The sequence below is a fragment of the Agelaius tricolor genome, unplaced genomic scaffold (genome assembly GCF_023055355.1).
Source record: "Agelaius tricolor isolate 1412-34295 unplaced genomic scaffold, bAgeTri1.0.p SCAF_3, whole genome shotgun sequence".
Taxonomy (NCBI): Eukaryota; Metazoa; Chordata; class Aves; order Passeriformes; family Icteridae; genus Agelaius; species Agelaius tricolor.
The window spans coordinates 8474164-8493192 of record NW_027269263.1 but is presented as its reverse complement, the minus strand read 5'-3'; the positions used below and the strand labels follow the sequence as shown (position 1 = coordinate 8493192).

General features: G+C 34.6%; 1 protein-coding gene across 5 annotated transcripts in view; it reads left to right on the top strand.

The window, feature by feature from the left end:
- The window catches only part of PARPBP (PARP1 binding protein), a 42341-nt gene that overhangs the window by 19796 nt on the left and 3516 nt on the right, over positions 1-19029 (top strand). For 3 of the 5 annotated variants that reach the window (XM_071422353.1, XM_071422354.1, XM_071422352.1), the window contains 4 exons: positions 3969-4152; positions 8276-8454; positions 9692-9773; positions 18456-18597. In XM_071422353.1, the coding sequence (XP_071278454.1) occupies positions 3969-4152; positions 8276-8454; positions 9692-9773; positions 18456-18597 (587 nt within the window). Of the gene's footprint in view, positions 1-3968; positions 4153-8275; positions 8455-9691; positions 9774-11363; positions 11458-18455; positions 18598-19029 lie in introns of those variants that run through there. The other 2 variants (XM_071422356.1, XM_071422357.1) reach the window with 2 other exon arrangements.

Sequence of the window (19029 nt, the reverse complement as noted above, 5' to 3'; positions counted from 1 at the left end):
AGTGCTCCTGCATCATAACTTTTCACACTATGGCCTGAGTTCTGGAGGGAGAGCTCTTGCCATTGTAATTTAGATTTTTGGTCAGCAGAGGAGCTTGTTTATATGACAAGCTCAGTAGGAACAAAACAGACAAAGTTTGCTATTAGTTTCTTATAAATTAGTTACTTCTGCATAAGGAAAAATGGTTTGATAAGAAAAATGAGATAGAAAAAGATAAGGTTGGGACTCAGATGATGTAAGGCAAAAGGGGTTCTAGGGGGCACAGGATCTGTCAATATTTTTAGTAGAAGAAACCGGTGACAGAAGATCAGATTTGCCAGTGCCTGGGTAACAAGTGGAGTTTTTATATTGCACTATTTTTTTAAAAACTCTTTAGAAGCTCTGGTGCAAATAATGGATTTTTAACTTATGATTCATTTTATCTATATGTAGACGTTTGTTTTTCTCTAGCTATGAGACAGGTGAATTCTGCTTGAGCTGTCTACTGTTTTAGTGCTCAAAAAGCTGAAGAAGGTAAACCACTCCTTCTGTCAGTTGGTCAAAAATAGTTTTGAATTTTCATGCTGATGGTCACATTTGGACTTGACTGGATACATTCGACAATTGCCACTGTTCTACTGACTTCAGGCATCTGTGTTTAAACATTCTGTTGGACGGTGGAAGGTGGTTGTTTCTAAAGTGTTTGGGGTTTTCTTCCATTTATAATGACACTGGTGAATTTCCTTTGGTTATTTCTATCATAGAAAAAGAATTTGGTTTTCTGGTTGAGTTTTCTTTCAGTTCGTCCCTTTTGAGCAAAGAAATGTTGCATGTGACTCTGAACAGAATCATATTACTAGCTTTTTAAAAAGTGTTCTTTTACAGCCTCTGCCATAGTGGTAACTGATGACAGTATTTGCTGACTGGATTTGATAAGAGTCCTCCTTCAGTTTAGACTGTGGATGGGATGATACTGAAGCACTTTATCCTAGAGTAGCTTATCTCAGTAACCTGTGATCTGAATGGAACATCACAGAAAACCTTTTAGCAGGAGCACTGACTAGAGGGGATAAGGTCTTTCCAATTGCCTTAGACAAATGGCATTGCTTTAATATATCAAGTTCATTCTTGAATTCAAATAGTTTTTTTGCTTCTCTTTCAGAATTAAAAAGAACAAAAGTTCTTTTTCTGCTGTAAAAATTATCTTAAGAGATGCCATGTAATTCCATATTTAAAACAAACCTTTGTGGTCCTTCTAGCTGTTAGGAGCTGCAAAGTGGATAGCAGTTTCCAACTTTATTTTATTCCTATAAAATTTTTTTATATCAGATATTTTAAAGTTCATTCAAGTTCAACTGATCTTCTGCGTAATATAAATCTATGAAAGAGTAATAACAGAGCAATCTGTAATAGGGTGTCATCTTGGTAAAATAAACAAAACCCCAAACTCCCCAGATGCTTTTTTACTACATTTTCCTTTTATCATCATGCTTTCAGTTAATCTTTTTGAACTTCACTAGAAACGGATCTAATAACTAGATTCAGCATTTTATATCTATATGAATATATATATACACATATATATGTCCAATGACACAACACAACTTGTGTTCTGGTGTAAAATGGCATAGTCTGTGGCAGGGCATTTCAGTGCTAATCCACACACATTGAATCAGCATTTTATGTCTTGGCCTGTTGATATAAATTCTAGTTGAAGTATAAATAAACTTTTCCTTGCTCCAGTTAGTACTCTGTATCTCTGATAGGAGACTGGAGCTCTTTCCTGGAAAAGAAGGAATATGGGGAGAAGAAGAGATTAAATGAACTTTGTTTCTGCTAGCAAATATCTTTAGTTGGCATTGGGCAATAGAGGCAAAAAAATAACCTTTCACAAAAATATTTTCTGTTTATTTTTTCCCATTGAAAATCTATGACTCTATAATTGAGTTACATGCAGAGCAAAGCATTTAAATTAAGGGCATGCTTATGTTAATTAACTGTGCTGGTGCCCAGTACTAGTTGTATAATAATATTTTTTTCTTCCAGGATACATATGGGTATAAATGTGTGGAAATAATAAATTTATTGCTTATTTACAAGTAAGTTCAACATATCTGTAGACAGAAATAACTGAACCAGGTTTTCACAGGGAATTTTAGTCAATCCCTTCACCTGCTCATTAGTCTTGAAGTTCTAGGTTTAGTTCTCATTTAATACAATACTTTTCTCATTTGAAGGTATGATTTTGGAAAATATAAGTTTAGGAATGAGGAAAACAGATCAGTCTGGCAAGAATCATCAGGAGACTTGGCTGCAGTTCCTATATGCATCTCTGAAACAGAACTCTTCTTCAACATTTCTCTCCCCTTACCTCTTAACAACTTGCAGTGGATTTTTTTTCCCTCCCTTTGAACTTTTAATTCTTGTGTGGTTGAATTGTGGGGTTTGGAGAAGTGGTACAATAGATTTTTTTATATTTTTTAAACTGTCGTTTCCAAGATCTGGATGGGTCTTGACATGCCTACAGAGAGACTGGACATGGTAATTTTTCTTCTGGCCAAGTGCATACTCTGTGCTTAAATTTTTTCAAAGCATAAGTTTTTCTGTTTAATGAAGCCTGCAAATCTAATGTGAATTGTATAATCTTTAGTCTGTAAAAGTTGAAGTTGAGAATTGTGTGGAAATATTTGGTATTTTCCTGTTTAAAAAAAAACAACAACAATTCCCCCCCAAAGTTTCATGTTAACATCAGGTTTTTCAAGTTATTTAGAGGAGTCTTTTTCAGCCAGAATAAGCCAAAACAGTAAGATCTCTGGCCCAGTTCCCTCCATGTATTTTAAGTGGAAACAATATAAACAAACTATTTTTCCTCTGACTCAATTCCTATTTTTATCTAGTTCTGCCCAATTATTTTGTATTTTATAAGAATGTAAACATGAAGAGTTTTATTTGATGAAGGTTCTCCCAACTGGAATTCTAAAATTTATCTTCAGAATTTAATGTGTACAAAGTACATCTTCATTTGCAGTTGCAAGGTCTCCTTTTAGGGCAAGCTGGCAGGACCATGAAGGAAACCAGTAAGTTTGGAGGAAGCTGAAACCTGAGTCATATCACTCTTGGCTATATGATCTGAAGTAATGAAGCCATTGCTTTGGGGTATTGACAGAACTGTCACTTGCAGCATCATAAATGTACTAATGTACATAAATGTACTAAAAATTCTACTGTAGGTGCCAATAACTGCTCAAAACAGCTCATTTCTGCTTTGATGTGAACTGCAAACCTTATTTAGGAAAAAAAAGAAGCTTTGGGGAAGAGATGCATTATTATATAGGAGAGCTGAGTGGTTCTTGTAATGCTTTATTTTCTTTGCCCAGGACAAAGCAATGGTAGAACATAGATGCTGTTTTGTTTAGGTACTGGAAAAAACTGTTAAGCTTTTAACTCAAGGAGCTTATTCTCTTTTTCACAAAATCTTAATTAAAGTAGTCAGACACATGAGCTGAAGAAAGAGATTAATGGAGTGTGCCTTTATAGCTAATAGGGAAGTTCATGTGGTCTAATCACTATCTATTTGAATAAAACTGAAAGAAGATTGGGATTTTGAAGCACCTTCACAAAGCACAGAAACTCAAATCTAATGGGATATTAAACAGGAATGCGTATTTGAGTGAAAAATTTTGTTTACACTTAAGAGTTTGAGCAAAACTGTACATACAGGTTTAAAGAAAGTACTTTTCTTTGAACCTCTAAGGAGACATTAGTTTTGTATTGCAGCTCAGAGTATTACTAAATGCTGAATTCATTACCTTATAATTATTTTTTTTAGCAAACTATTGTGTTAAACAATACATCTATGCTGCTGTTTGATTTGAAAGATCAAAGCTGCTCTCTCTGATGAGCAGGGAAGGCTGGCCATGTTCAGCATTAATAGGTGTACTCAAGTGTTGCCAAGATTAATGTGGAGATGACCCTGTGCCTATTTTCAGAATCGCAGGGGGGCGAATTCTGTCAACAGTGAAGATGCATTTGATAAAAGGCCGAAGCAATGGGGATCCTTTCTGTCAGGCAGTAGAGGAAGCTGTACAAGACTTGGATTTGAAGATTAAAAATATTATTGATTCACAACAGGAAACCTCAACTGCTAGCACTACTGGAGTCAGTCCAGCACGGGTAATGGGACTTCTTTTGTTCTCTTTACTGTTTAGCTTTATAAGAAAGCAAAAATGTTTTGCCTGTTTTGTTTTTTTTTTTTTACATTTTTAAAAGACTGTCTATAGAGTATGATCTTTTTCCTAACTGTGTAAAAGTAGTCAATTCCGCTACGCTGTGATTTTAAACTTGTTGAAAGACTTATACTTGAGGATTACACTGTGGATATCAAAGAACTGATTTACATAAACTAAATTTCTTACCTTAAAATTGCAAGTAAAATACTCTTCAAAGCTTAATTTGGTTGTGCAATTATTATAAATTTAGATACTTATTAGTGTCAGATTTGCCATTAATTTCAAAGCAGTAAATCTATAACAAATTTCCAAACAAAAGAACCTCATGAAAGTAGAATTAAGATTTGAGAACATGTATCAGTAATTTTTTATTAAAATACACAGTTTTTAATTAGCACAGCATCAAGTATTTCAAAGGGTAAGGCCTTCAAAGTAAGGTTAAATATGTAAGAAATCTAAAGCATGGTAAAATGTGGAGTGGGAAGGGAATTAAAGTCCCAAACAATCATGTGTAAGCTTTTCTCTTTTAGTGTTTCAAGACAGTAATGAAACTATTAATGACTTTGTTTTCATGGAAGGAATCAGGACATTTAAAGTTGTGTATGTCAGGTGCTGAGGGCATAATACAAGATTTCTGTTTGTGGTTCATGTCCTGTGAATCTACTCAGGTTTAGATTATAATCTTTTTGTGATGAAAAAATCAACCAACTTTAATTATTTTATTTTACATAATTGATGTATAAGATAACTAATGTCATTTGTTTTTCTAGCAAATTAAAAAAAAATATAGACATCTTCAATGTGTTTAGAATTGGTAGGATGCTTTGTTTTGTGAAGTCATTGTATTTATGGTAGCAAAAGATTTTGAACAAATTTTAATCAAACCTTCAGTATCCTTTTTCTTTTTTAAGACAGGTAAAACCAGCCAGACCCTATTGGCTAGTTAAACTGGTTTAAATGTGTGTTTCCACTGAGTATGTTGGATATATATTTCATCCTCATTTTCCTGTTTGCTATGAATATTTGTTCATTGTATTGCCGTGCTTCCCTTTCATGTCCTTCTATTTGTTTTTCTTTCCCATATGAGAAAATTATAACTATCATCAGGTCTGTCTTTATTTAGCTACTTGTGTTACCAACAAAATTTTTAAAAATCATGTAGATCATTATAAGCCAGGTAAAAGCATTTTATTAAAACTTCATTCTTCAGAGAAATTCACTGTTGCTTTTCCAAAATATTTATTTCTTACTGTTCTCCAGAAATTCAGTCTGATGACTCTGTAGGAATGTTTAGCAGTATCCTTGTTGAGGCAGAAGATGGCAAAGATGGTTGTATCCTGATGATGTGGGGAGGACCTGAAGTGGAGAAGTTCATGAAGGGCTGTATCCCCTGGGAGGTATTCCACATTGGGAAGAAGAGGAAGAGTGTAAGGAAGAAGCAGCAGAAGGGTCAAAGTGTTAGGAACTGGCTGCAATCCTCATTCCCCATCCCCCTGTGCCATTTGAGGGAAGGAGGTAGAAAAGTTAAGAAGAAGAAAGGGATCCCATTATGATTAAATGTCAATAAATTAGATTAATTTCATAAAGTCAAATCTCTTTTGTTTATGATGTGTAAGTGAGGGATCTGGCCTCATGTTACTCCCATCAGCCTTTTTCAAGATTTTTTCCACTTCCTAGTCTGTTTAGGAGGAGGAAGGATAGAGCAGCTTGGTGAGCACCTGGCAGCTAACCAGGGTCAACCAGCACAGTCCTTTGGGGGGCCTGAGGAATTAGAGATAAGGACAGTAGTTGAGAGAGGTAATGGGCAAATGTGGACTGAACATTGGTAGAGAACAGACTAACTGTGGGGAAACTTATTTTCTTGTAATTGTGGAGGGATGAGGGGTAGAATGTGTGTAAATTGTTTGCCTTTGTCATCATCGTGTTTATTTTGGTGTGGGGAATTCTTTTGGTTGATTTAAGTGAAGTCTGCGAAAATTGTGATGAATTTGTTTTAACAATTATCCTTAAGCATATGATTCAGAGAGCTGAAGTGGGAAAGGGAGCTTAGACAAATGCTAAATAGGGATACCAAATGGCATATTTTAGTGGAACTTGGTGTGGAGGAACCACTTGGTGTGGATGTTACTTAAACATATGGAGGGGTAGATTGCCTTTTGTATGAAAAGAGAAAGAAAAATTGAAAAAGTCCAATATTAGTTTTTCAAATTAATTCAACCTCTATTGGAAATTAGAGCATCTGTGTTGTTCTATTTAAGATCTCAGGACAGAAGACATTGATGTTCTGATTCTTACATAGAGCTTGGGGGTTTTGTTTTGATTTAACTTAATAAGAAAGCCCCCTGATGCTATAGTTATTCAGAAAAAAATGATCTATATTCAGTTCAAGTTTTGGTTTAATAGGCTTTTATTCCTATGCAAGAGATTAAATAATTCCTTTGAGTGCAAACTTAAAATATGATCTTAAGTGTAGAGGTATGATCTTAAGTGTAGAAAATTATGCCTCCACTACCTCCTGCTAGGGCTGATTCCTCATAAAATGTACCTGAAAAGTGTAACTTCATTAGAAAAATATTTGCATTTCTCCTCGCAGTGACAATTTTCTTCCATCATTGCTCAGTTTTCCTGCAAATACCTGGTTTATAAGAATCTAGAGCTCCAGGAGAAGTTATTACTTTATGCAGCAGGAAGAACTATTTTATGTTGAAGCCTGCATGAGTGACTAATAGGAATTATGATTTATTTCTTCCTAAGAAAATTACTACTGTAAATGAAGTCTGGCTGTAACCATTTTATTTTAAAAAATAATTTGATTCATGATTAGGCTTATTTATAAGCATGATTTTTTTTATCTTACTGAGCTCTTTTTGTTGTCTTACCTGGAATTCTTATTTTGCCTTGGACTTTTGTCCATGGTTAGTACAGAGAGTAAGGCTCTGGTGTTGTACTTGAGATTTCTGAAAGTTATTTCTATAGATTTTTTTCTTTGTGTATTATCAGTCAAGATGATGCCAAGTTTGTACTCCTTTCATTAAGACAAATTCACAATGGCACACATGACATTTAATAAAAATCTATGTTATGGTGATGTAATGACTGAAGAGGTTCAGCATAAATTTTGAGGAAATTAAATGGTACTGAAATAGGCCAATTCTATAAAGCCAAGTAACAACCATTTCTGTAATTGCTATTTCTAGCTATTGATTATAACTTATAGTAGCTGACTGACATGTGTTGCTATGGTTTCTTGAAAGCTACATACACTAATTGATGTAATCAAATAGAGAGAAAAATAGAATTTGATCTTTTCAAGACTGTGTTTAAAAGCAGTTAACTGATTAGATAAATGCAGTTCATTGCTTGTCTTGCCCTTCAGAATAAAGTCAAAGTATTCAATGTTTCTGTGTATTTGTAAGAGTGCCTATAGTTTTTAAATAACTACCACTGTGTATTAAGCCCTAAATTTCTCTGTGGAATTCCTAGTACCTTCAAAGAAAAATATAGCAACTTTCAAGATATTTTAAGTCCCACAGTGGCTATGGATTTCTCCATCTGTACTGCTGACTGTTGCATTGAGCACTTCCAGATGCGGATTGATTTTTTTCTTTAAGGAATTCTTTATTCTTGTGGAAAATCGTGGGGAATTCACTCAAACAACAGGAAATTATGCCACGTACCTCTGTTGTCAAATCTTGATGGAAATCTCACTTTTAACCAACTGCTTTAGCAGATTGTTAGTCAGAGTGCTTGGACTTCACCAGAATGTGTTTGTGTACCAGAAAATAGAAGGTTCATTTCTGCTGCACAGTTTCAGCACAGGTTTATATATTTTTCTGTGTGATTTGCTCATCAGTGTGTACATGTAGCTGTCAGTGATCTAAACTCCACTAACTACTTGGGATGAGAAAAATTTTCCCGTGGAGAAATTCTGCATAAATTCCCCGTACTGCAAAAGGGAAGGAGGGCATTCTCGCACCTTGTGCTGATGTAGATTGATTTTGGAGCCGAACTATTGGCCTGGCTTGATGAACTTTGCTGTTTTATGTTCCCTTTTCATTTACTTTCAGCCAAAATTGCATTCCATAAATCATGGCACTGCATATTGTGGCAGAGATACTGTAAAAGTCTTGCTAGTTCTTCTGGATGAAGAAGCTGTCAGTCCTCCTACCCAGAACAAAGCAGATCTGTTGTGCGACAATGAAAGCTTAAATTTGTGTGGCATCACCTCTGTTTTGACACTCTTCAGGTTAGTATTAGGAGGTTGCTTTTGTTGTGTTACTTTGTTTGTGACTTTTTTAAGGATCTGAGTCTAACAAAGCATTGATGTTACTTACACAAAGCAAATAACCAGCGTGCAGTCTGCTGTGAGATTAGACGTAAAGGGAAAGCAACTTTAGAACAGTTTCAAGTTTTCAGAAGTTTTCTAAGTCTTCATTTGTATTTATTTTCAAGATAGTTCTGTAACATGGATTTTTTGATATAGTACATTTCTGGGCTGCACAAACTCTATGAAGGACACTGGAAACCCATTTCTGTGGGCACTGACAAGGAAACTCACCTATCCATGCACTGAAGAAGCAGTGATGATTGATTTGGTCACAGGTCATGAGGAATCATCAGTTGTTGAAAAAACAGGATGCTGAGGATTTGGTTACAAAGAATCATTGGTTACAAAGAGGATTCATGAACCAGACCAATAGTGTAGACAGTAACATGATGGAGCTATTTTGAAGCTATGTATTTTGGCAATTAAAATAGGAGAATCATTGCAAGGCTGGCAGAAATTTTGCACCACAGACAGGTAGAAATAAACAAAATAAAGAACAAGATAAACAAACCAAATTTTATTTATGAAAAATTGGACAAAATGTGCTAAATAAATAATGAATCATTGTTGAAGAACCTGTCCTCATATGCACATTGATCTGCCATGACCTTAAACAGAGAAGTAATTACTTACAAAGGCATAGGTTAGTTCTTATTTCAAGACAAAAAAAAAATCCCCTTTATATGCATCATTAATTTTTTTCATTATAGGCATCAAATTTTTTCCTTGATGTATGTAACTACTTGCATAATGAAACTACTTGCATAATGACATGTAAGAGAGTGGAAACATTTTGTGTGAAATATGTGGAAAACTATATTGAATGTCAACCAGATGCTATTCAGGAGGGTGTAAGTAGAATGGTGGCTTAGAGGATCATCACTAGCATTACAAATAATAATAATATTGTGTCTGCAGAACTACAATATTGGAAACACACTGCAAAATGAGTACCAGAAATTGGAACTGTAGGTTTGGTTTCTTTGTCCTCTTTTGAGGTGTCACAGTGTATGCTGTTCCTTAAGAAAGTAGAAAATAAGATAAAGCTTGGCAAGTAAAGGTATTTGCCTTTCTGTTTCTGAGGAACTTTGTATGGCAACAGTTTTTATTAATGAATTGCTTTTACATATCCTAAATACTTCTCTTTTTGATATAGATCTCCAGCACGATCCAGTGGCTCTTCTCCAAAACCTCTTAGACAACGTATTCTGAAATCTATGGATGAAAAAGTAATTAAGGTACTCTGTAGGAATTGCTATGCAAATGTAGAGGCATTGTAATAATAGTGATAAAATAATAGTAGCAGTGTTACAATTCAGCCAGGTATCTGAGATTTTCATCCCATAGCTAAAGAAATGTAATTGTGATGAAACTGTGGAAATGGCCCAACTAGAGCAGTATTGTCATATGAATAGAAATATCTAAAACTCCAGAAGAGGGAGGCTTTAAACTTAGAAGTACTTCTTAATGAAGATTTCTTAGTGAAGGTGTACTGAATTAATCTCTCTTCATTTACCTATCTGTGTATTTCAGGACCATAGAAATAAACCAAGCTATCTGAAAACAGAGATAAAACTGAATACAGGCACCTCATTTTAGTTCTGATAAAATAGATATTGAAAAAGTGTAATAGTGATGGTTTCATTGTGGTTTTTCTTTTGATGCTTTTTATTTGTACCAATCTGAGGGCATTTCTATAACATTATTTTGTGAACAGTAAAATAAAGATGCTAATGTTTGCTTTTGTAGATGAAAAGGAACTTTACAGGAGCACATTGGTATTGTGAGGGGCTCTATTCAAAAGAACAATATTTCTGAAAATTGCTGTCTTTCAGTGCACTGCATTTTTACAAAGTATTTTTCCTTAAAATAGGCAAACTTGAATGTTGGGACTATGAATGGAGACAGAGCTTGTCTTCTGCAGTATTTCAACAGAAAGCTAAATAAAAGTAGTGGCATAATATTTTTTACAGACTTAGTCTCGACAATATTTAAAAACACAAATCTAATTAGCATGTTTGGAAGAGGTGTTCCAAGCCATCAGAACTGGTTCTAGAACAGCACCATGGAAAATATCTTTCACTGGACATTAGATAAACTTGAACACATAGTGCATGTCTAAGAAGTAGAGAGACATCAAAATGAAAAGCACTGTCAGTATTTTCAGCATGCATTTTAAATGTGCTCCAACTTCATTCTGAGTCCTTTTTTGTAGGTTGGGTCAATGACGAGCATTTTGGATACATGCACTAATTAGGGTGAAATTTAGTTTAAAACTTAGAGGGAAATTATGAAAAATTTATAAAGGATCTTTATTTTATGTAAACAACATTTAAATTGCAGCTTTACTCATCAAATAGCAAAAATGTCATGATGTTTGTATAAAATGTTGAAATACATAATTCTCTTAATGAAACTTTTGTAATTGGCTACACGATCAGTTGTGTTCAATATCAAAGTGCAAAAATTATTATCTAAAAGTAATTACCTGTCACATTTGAGGTGGTTTGACATGTTTTTAACAGAAACAAGCAAAAATACAAGTCAACTAAAATGGTTGTTGCCGAACAACTAACGACTTTTATAACTAAGACTCACTTCTCTGCCATTCATTTTTGATTTCCACCCTCTCACATAAAATCCTACTTCTTTCTTAAAATGTTGATATTGCATTTTATTTTTTTTCTCTCTACCTCTCTAACTATTTCTAGTTTCTTTTGCATGTTTCTACTTCTCCATATTCTAAGTCTGTATTTTTCTCTTCTCTTTCTGTACCTTCTTTGTGCTGCACACGTCTACAAACAAAACTTCATGTATCAACAATTCAGAGATTGAGTGACCTAAGTGTCCCTTTTGTCAAAATTGGGATCTTCTGTTAATTCTACACTATCCTGTGGATACCCAGCTCTTGATCTTGAGGTGGTAGGTCTGTCTTTCCTGGTGTATTTCTGTAACAGTGAAGAAGATATTTTACATGCTTTATTTTCACTCCATGGCATTTCTGGAATATTTTCCCCTATATCTACTCAAGTGTAATTTACTACGTGTTCATTTTACTTTTTGATGTGCTGCTGTATGTTTTTCTTGGACTTGATAGTTGCAACTTTAGCCCACGTTCATTCACCAAGATTACTGTTCAAAAGATTGTTACCAAAGTGATTAGACACTAGAGCCATCCTATTGTTTCTATCTCAGTCTGTTCCTTTAAGTTGTGGTACATATAAGCTACTTGTTTTAGCCTGTCTGAATCCACTCGTTATTTGATTTGCTGCTTTGGTCTGTCCTTGCTTATATTCAGCCTGCAGTACCAGTCTTTGTTGTTCATTTGTTAATTTTCATCTGAACCCTTTTAGCTTTTATACTGTTTCTTATGGCTGAAGGGATTTCCTATAGATATCTGCAGAACTCATTATACTCCTTTCAAACCTTTTTCAGTACCTTTAAATCAACCTCTCCCCACATCTTAGTAGTGCTTTTTGTTGAGGTAAATGCCCATTACAGTGACTAATTTCAGTTCCTTTCACTGTGAATCCATATATTTCTTGTCTAGGATTGTGATGTCTCTTGGCAGAAATAAATTTTGCTCTGTACTTACTGTACAGCACCTGGCACAAAGAATTCCTTCTCCATAGCTGTAGATCTCAAGTGCTGTAGTAATATGTACCACCTTGTTACACTGAGTGTCAGTCTCCCTTATTATTCCATGAAAACATCTTGAAATGAGTACAGGTTGCCTGTTAAATTCACAGTTACAAATTTTGTTATGCATAGTGTATTCATGTCAGCAAATGATTCAGGAGATACTAAAAAATAAAATCTGGTAAGGGAGTAGCAATATAATGTTTCTTCTCAATATCTGTGATCCTTCAGAGAAGTTTCTTTTGCCATATGTGTGATGGTAACTTTAGTTCCAAAAGACTGCCCAAAATGGCTTTTTACCATGCTGCCTCTGATGGGTGTTAGGTGGTTAGTCTACAGTATAAGCTAAGGATGTCTTATTAGGACTTATCCCATAAAAGTTACCTTTTCCATGATATTTGAGAAGGGAAGAAAAACTCAGTAGTGGTGATTAGTTTGGTTGTATGCTGAGTCTCTATATCTAAATGAAGAAATTTAAGCAAATTTAGAAAGAAAAAACAGAAACACCTTAATTAAAAATGAAATTTTAATGAAGCAAGAGATAAAATTTGTTTTGCTCTCTTTCCTTAAGAGGATCTGAGTTCTCAACTTCTGTGGAATTATGTGGAGGAATGCAGATTGATAATATTTAGACCTAGGGCACATCATCACTATGTGTTTTAATATCTAAAAATAAGGACAGTGGATAAAATAAACAGGTAGCTATGAACTGGAATTGGTGTTCAGAAATAAAATAAATCTTGTGGATGTTTCCATTGTGCCAAAACAAATTCTTGGCAACCGTGAATGACAAAGAAATATTTTTTGTCTTTCAATCCTCATTAAATACTGGAAGAAACACAGAAATACAACCTAACTATATTGGCATTTGTTGGGAAGCAAAGCTGTTGCTCTTATTGCTTGATGAGAAAGAAGTCTGGGGAAACAAGCATGTTGCATTGTTTCATTTCCTCTAGCAGAAGTAGGTAAGAATAAGAATATGAAACTTGGTTTTTCCTTTGGGAACCAATTTAGTTTCTAGTTTATCTGTTGTTTAAGTGAAATGTCTTCTGGTGAATAGTATTTTGTAGCAGGAGTCTTTAATTCAGAAAGGTCTGTGGAACATGTATTGAGTTATGTTACTTGTCAGCTGTCCTTGTTATGTCACTTGTCTGCTTTATTGAAATACATAAGAAGCTTAATTGGACAGGAGAGAGTTGTTTTACCTGAAAAGGATTCATCCAGCCTTATGTCTGCTTTTTTGAATCATATTTCTATTTATGTGAAATGAGTAGAAACCTGTTGTTGACTAGTTTTTTTGTAGATTTCAATGGGTTATTAAAAGCTCTGGTTAGTGGTGTGAGAGGGGAATGAACAGGCTGTTAGAATAACCTGCTTTGTTTAGGCTGAGGAGCAACTTAGGACCACAAAAATGTTGCATAATAAGATTTTCATCTTTTTTTTGCACTGCAAAATATTGAGACTTTCAAGTTGTAGGTGAAATCCTGTTCCTGAACTAATGGGATTGAGTGGAACTGAGAACTTCAGAACTGAGAACTGAAGAATCAAAGTTATTAGGCTGTAAGCATGCAATATATGAGAGTGCAACAGTTCTTTTTTTGTAAAGTTAAGATTGTTTTGGCCTTTTGATATATTGTTTTAGAAAGCCTGCTGCATTGTTAGCAGACTTACCCTGAAACAGCTGCAAGGACTTTCAGTAGTTTGGTGCGGTTTATTTCTTAATGTAACCGGAGACAACCTTTCCTATATGAGGCACTATTTCCCTCCAGTTGGGAACATGGCTGCAGATCTAGTTTTAAGAAGAATTTGTGGCTTAAGAACTCTAACAAATCTTGGCATGCTTGAAGCTCATTGTAATTTTACTGTGTATAGAAATCCTTCCAAGAAAAAAGCAAAAATCCTGGTCTGCCTTTCTCATGTGACTTTTTCATGTCTCTATAAAATGACTTAATATCTAGCTTCATGCACTGCTGTTATTTTTCATAGCTTAGTTCTCTAAATGCTGTTACTTGAGAGAATTGTTTTGCCTATTTGTGATTCCAGTACAAATAAACTGTGACTTGGAAAATATTAACAGGAAGTTATCAAGAGTTTTTTTGTATGCCCACTGTAATTGTGAACAGAAGAGTCATAGTAATAGAGAAAACAATCTTCTTCAGGTAGTAGTCTCATCTATTGTTGCAAGAAATGTTTGTTTCCTTAGTGCAATATAAGTATGGAGAACACCAAAGTTGATTGGTAGTTTAGTAGAGGAGGGAAGTAAATAGAATGAAAAGGTTACATGTTCAGCACAAAATCTGAGGAAAGACTTTGTGTCAGTTGATAAACCACATTTGTGTAGAAAATACCATTTTTATTTCTACAAGACCCCTAAACTACTTTGTTTAGTGTCCATAGCTGTGAGTTTTGTTTGAAAGCCACTAATGAGGTGATTTGGGGTTTATGTTCTCAAAACAGTAGCAGGTTATTTTGGGATAGCAAAAGACTGGTACAATATCGTGCTAAAAAAAAATTGATTGTTGCAGTACAATAAAAGCCTTCCTGAGATATCAAGGATATTTTTTAATAACATACCTTGGCTTGATGAAGATATAATTTATTATTTTGTTACTTGTCCCTTTTTACTCCTTTCCCTTTTTCAACTTCCTCTTTCAACTTACCTTGAATATTTTTTTTCTCAAAGGACAAGGGTAAGGATGGAGAAAATAAATTTTCTTTCTATCTTTTTTTCCCTTCTAAATAGTACTCTAGTTGTTTGGCTAGAAAATAAAAACATGTGTTTGTTGTTACTGATGTAGGTTTTCAAATTCTATTATGCCATTCCAGTGCATAAAAACCAAATCTCAACATTCTTAGTGACTAAATATTGGCAGTACTGTCTGTATGCAGATGCTGGAAGGAGATCTGGAACAGATTATAATCTAACTTTTAGAAATAAATAGAGCATGCACCATTAATATTTCACATAAAAGCAAATGTTTTATATGGGCATCTTGAACAACTGAAAGCTTTCTCTAGATACAGATGTTAAGGAGGGAGAATATACTACTTTGTCTGCTTATTAGGACTTCTAATTGACCTACCTGTGCTGAAACAGTTGTAAATTCTATCCTACTTTCTCCCAGCTGAAGAGTGGTAACAGTGAACCTTTTTTTCTGAAATGCAGTAGAACATTTCTTTGTATGGGGATAAGAGCAACATCCAACTTTCTTGTGAAGAGGAGAAGGAATAGTAAGACTGAGTTCATTGTGTGCCATTTTTGTGTGTGCTGAGTGTGTGCAGCTACTCTGCACACTGATCTCCCAACATTTTTTTCTCTCCCAGAGCTGTGGGTCATTGGTGTGGTGCTCTTAAAACAGTGAATTTTAGGGAATTTAATATAAAAGAACTCTAAGGGCCTTTTTTCTATGAGCTTTTTTAAGCTGTTGACAGGTTTTATTGTGTGCTTCAAGTAAATTTTAGGTTGATCTTTCTTCTTAAAAACATTCCAGTGAAGCTCTACTTTCTAATTCAGCGATAGACTTGTGCTCCTTTGTGCTGCCTTCAGGCTGTTAAAATGTGCTTCACAATAAAATGTGCTTATTGCTACTTCAACCAATGTAATACAGTATGGAACTGTAGTATATTTCTTTATACTAGTGGATATATGTTCCTAGACTAGTTGAGAAGTTTGACTGCTTCAACAAAGGTGTCTTACACTATATATACACCCTCTAGATTAGTTCTAGCATCCACAATCTGATTTGGTAGGGCTTTGTGTCCTGTTTGCAAATGCCTGACTGGTATGTGATGCAATAGACATATTTCAAGCTTCAGTGAAGTTGAAACACAGATGGGTTTATGTTGTGAGTTTTTCAGTGTTTGAGCTTGACTTCTGTCTATTGACTCCACATATTTTATCCCTACAAACTGAATCAGTGAACTGAAAGATGGGAGTGGTAAAAAGAAATGCTGTTGTTTATAAAAAAATAATTGCATTTATTGTTGGTTATAGAATGGGAACTGTCAGGCTTTCTTGCTCAAATTTTATGTTCTTCATGCTGTATTTATTATAGGTTAATCAACTTTGCAAAATTGTAGCTTATTTGCCTCTTGCAATATGAATGTGATAGAAAGCCGTTCAAGTTGCATAATTTTTGATGTGTGTCATTTACTGAACAATAATTGAGAATTGAGGAATTTGTAAAGGATTAAAATGAAGTTTTTTCAAGAACATATCAAGTACTGGAAAATATTTTTCATTAATATTACAGTAACCTGAAGCTGAAAGGAAATAGAAGTCCTGTATCTCCTTAATATTGTAATTGTACAATATGATGTTCACTAAATTTAAATTAGACAGCTGCTCTATCCTTCAAAACACTTTCTGAAAAGAATAAAATGACATATACAGTCTGTAGAGAGGAAGAGGCGGTGCAGACTCTGATCTCTACTCTCAAGTGGCCAGCAATAGGACACAAGGGAATGGCATGAAGCTTTTTGAGGGGTTTAGGTTGGAAATTAGGGAAAAGACGTTCACCTGAATGTTGATTGGGCACTGGAACAGGCTCCTCAGGGTAATGGTTGGACTGCCAAGCCTGACAGAATTCAAGAAGTGTTTGGACAATGCTCTCTGGCATGTGGTGTCCTGTGCAGGGCCAGGAGCTGTACTTGATGGTTCTTGTGGGTCCCTTCCAACTCAGCATATTCTATAATTCTACTTACAGTCAGTGAGCTGAGGCATAATCTTGAAGCATACAAACCTTGTAAATGTCTATGTATGTAGTCTTCTTTTGTGGTAAATATTTTAAAGTACAAAGTAGATTAACACTAGGAAGACATTGGAGTTTTTGAGAGTCAGGCTTGCTAGTTTGCCCTGTTAAATCTCCTTTTCTTTCCCAGTCTGTTATCTGGCCCAAATAAATTGCAGTTTGAGAGTGATAGACAACAGGGAAGACTTGGTCTTTTTGACTCTTGAAGGGTATACTGAGGATTAAAGTAAAACAATGTATGTCCAGGTGTATTGAACCAGAAAGAACAACTATATTTTGGTAAATAAATGAGGTATTTTTTTACCAAATACTCAATGTATTCACTTGGCCAACAGCAGTATCATGAAGAGATATCTAGGTTGCATCTCAGTGATAGGCTCAAGTCTGTTACCCTATATGTAGGAAAGCAGGATCTGATCAAAGTGGCATCAATTGTTACTGAATTTTGTGGATGACTTCCTCTGGGAAAGGAGGTTTCTGGGAACATTATTCTCTTTCCTTCTGTCTAAATCTGAGAATTTAAGTTAGAAGAAAAGTATATGTCCGAGGGTCAAATCTGAACTGCAAGGTTTAATCTTGCTTGTGCTAAGAAGAAAAGTAGACTTGCATAATGCAAACCTTTTAATCAGAAAAATGTCAGTAAACCTCCTATTCAACAAATCACTCCGGCCATCTATTTATGTAGTAATATTTATTTTGTAACAGTGCTTATTACTTGTTCTTTTCCCTGATGCTTTTACTGAAGCACCTGTTCGGCTCAAATTGATTTAAATTTGCCTGTGCTTGGTGTGATGGAATTATTAGCTAAAAATCCAGTTGTATTGTTATTATCTACTCTGGGCTATGTCTTTCAATATAATTCATATAATCCAGTGCACTTTCAAATGGAAGTGAGGGCAGAATTTGTCTTGCAGAACCTATACCATTTATGGTCAATTGTACAGAAAATATAATGCTTGACCCGAAATTCTCAGCTGATCTGAAGCTGTGACTTAAGAATAAGCTGAGAAAATTTTACCTGGGACTTGAGCTAAATGGGTATGTTTTGGCAAATGAGGAGTTAGACATTGGCATTCAGTGGTGAAATGGCTTTGTTTTGTGAATAAATGGGATATCTGAAATAGTACTTGGTATTTTCATATAGAAGTACAGATGTTGAGCTGCAGAAGTCTGGAAATTGACTGTAGTAGCTGCAACACCTACTCAAAACAGCCCTATCAGAAGACAGGGCTAACTTAAGACAGAAAACTTTAATTTGAAGATCTAAGAGTTAATGTGTACCTTTCTGAAAGAGCTGAAAAAATAGTTTTGAATTATTTTAGTACTTTTAATAGAATAATAAATGATTATTCTTGAAAGCCCTTATGCTTTGTAAATTAATATCTAATTTTCCTCTTTAATGTGAGCATATCAATTTTTCTGGTATTTAATGTGAAAAGAATGGTAAAGCTCATTATTATACAAGTCTTGGCTGGTGTTGTCTTTCACTTTTTTAAATTATAGAAGCTAATAGCAGATTGGTATTTGCAGATGAAGCAATCTTCAATTAAATCCCAGTTTGCCTGTACGTATAAAAATGATTTGAGTGAAATGAATGGTCAGCATTCCTGTGCAATTCCAACCTGCAAACATCCTGTACCAAAGCAACATTTAAAAGCTGGAAAGCCCACAGGTAAGCTGTGGTAGGATTGAATAAATAAATGTGATGGGTAATACTTTAAATGCTATCCAAGAAGCCTTTAGTATAATTCAAATATTTTCAAGAAAAGGAACAAAAATGTCTCATTGTTCTCCATGTCTCATATGCCAGTTAAATCTTTTTGCAATCAAATTGTAGTGCCAATGCTTTGAAAATATAAATGTTTGAAAAGTGTGTTGATGCTATCTTGCAATAAAAAAGTGATATATGTTGCATATATGACATATTTGTTCTTATTCTACAAAAGTAAGCCAAGTGCAATTTATATTTTTGCCATTAAAAGGGGGGAAAATTTGTTTTACTGCACTACAAGCTATATAATATATAAAATTTCTATGCCCTTTAACCCTCTCTTCCAATATCTTAAAGTTATAAATCCACTTCCCTAAGTTAGTTCTTACATGT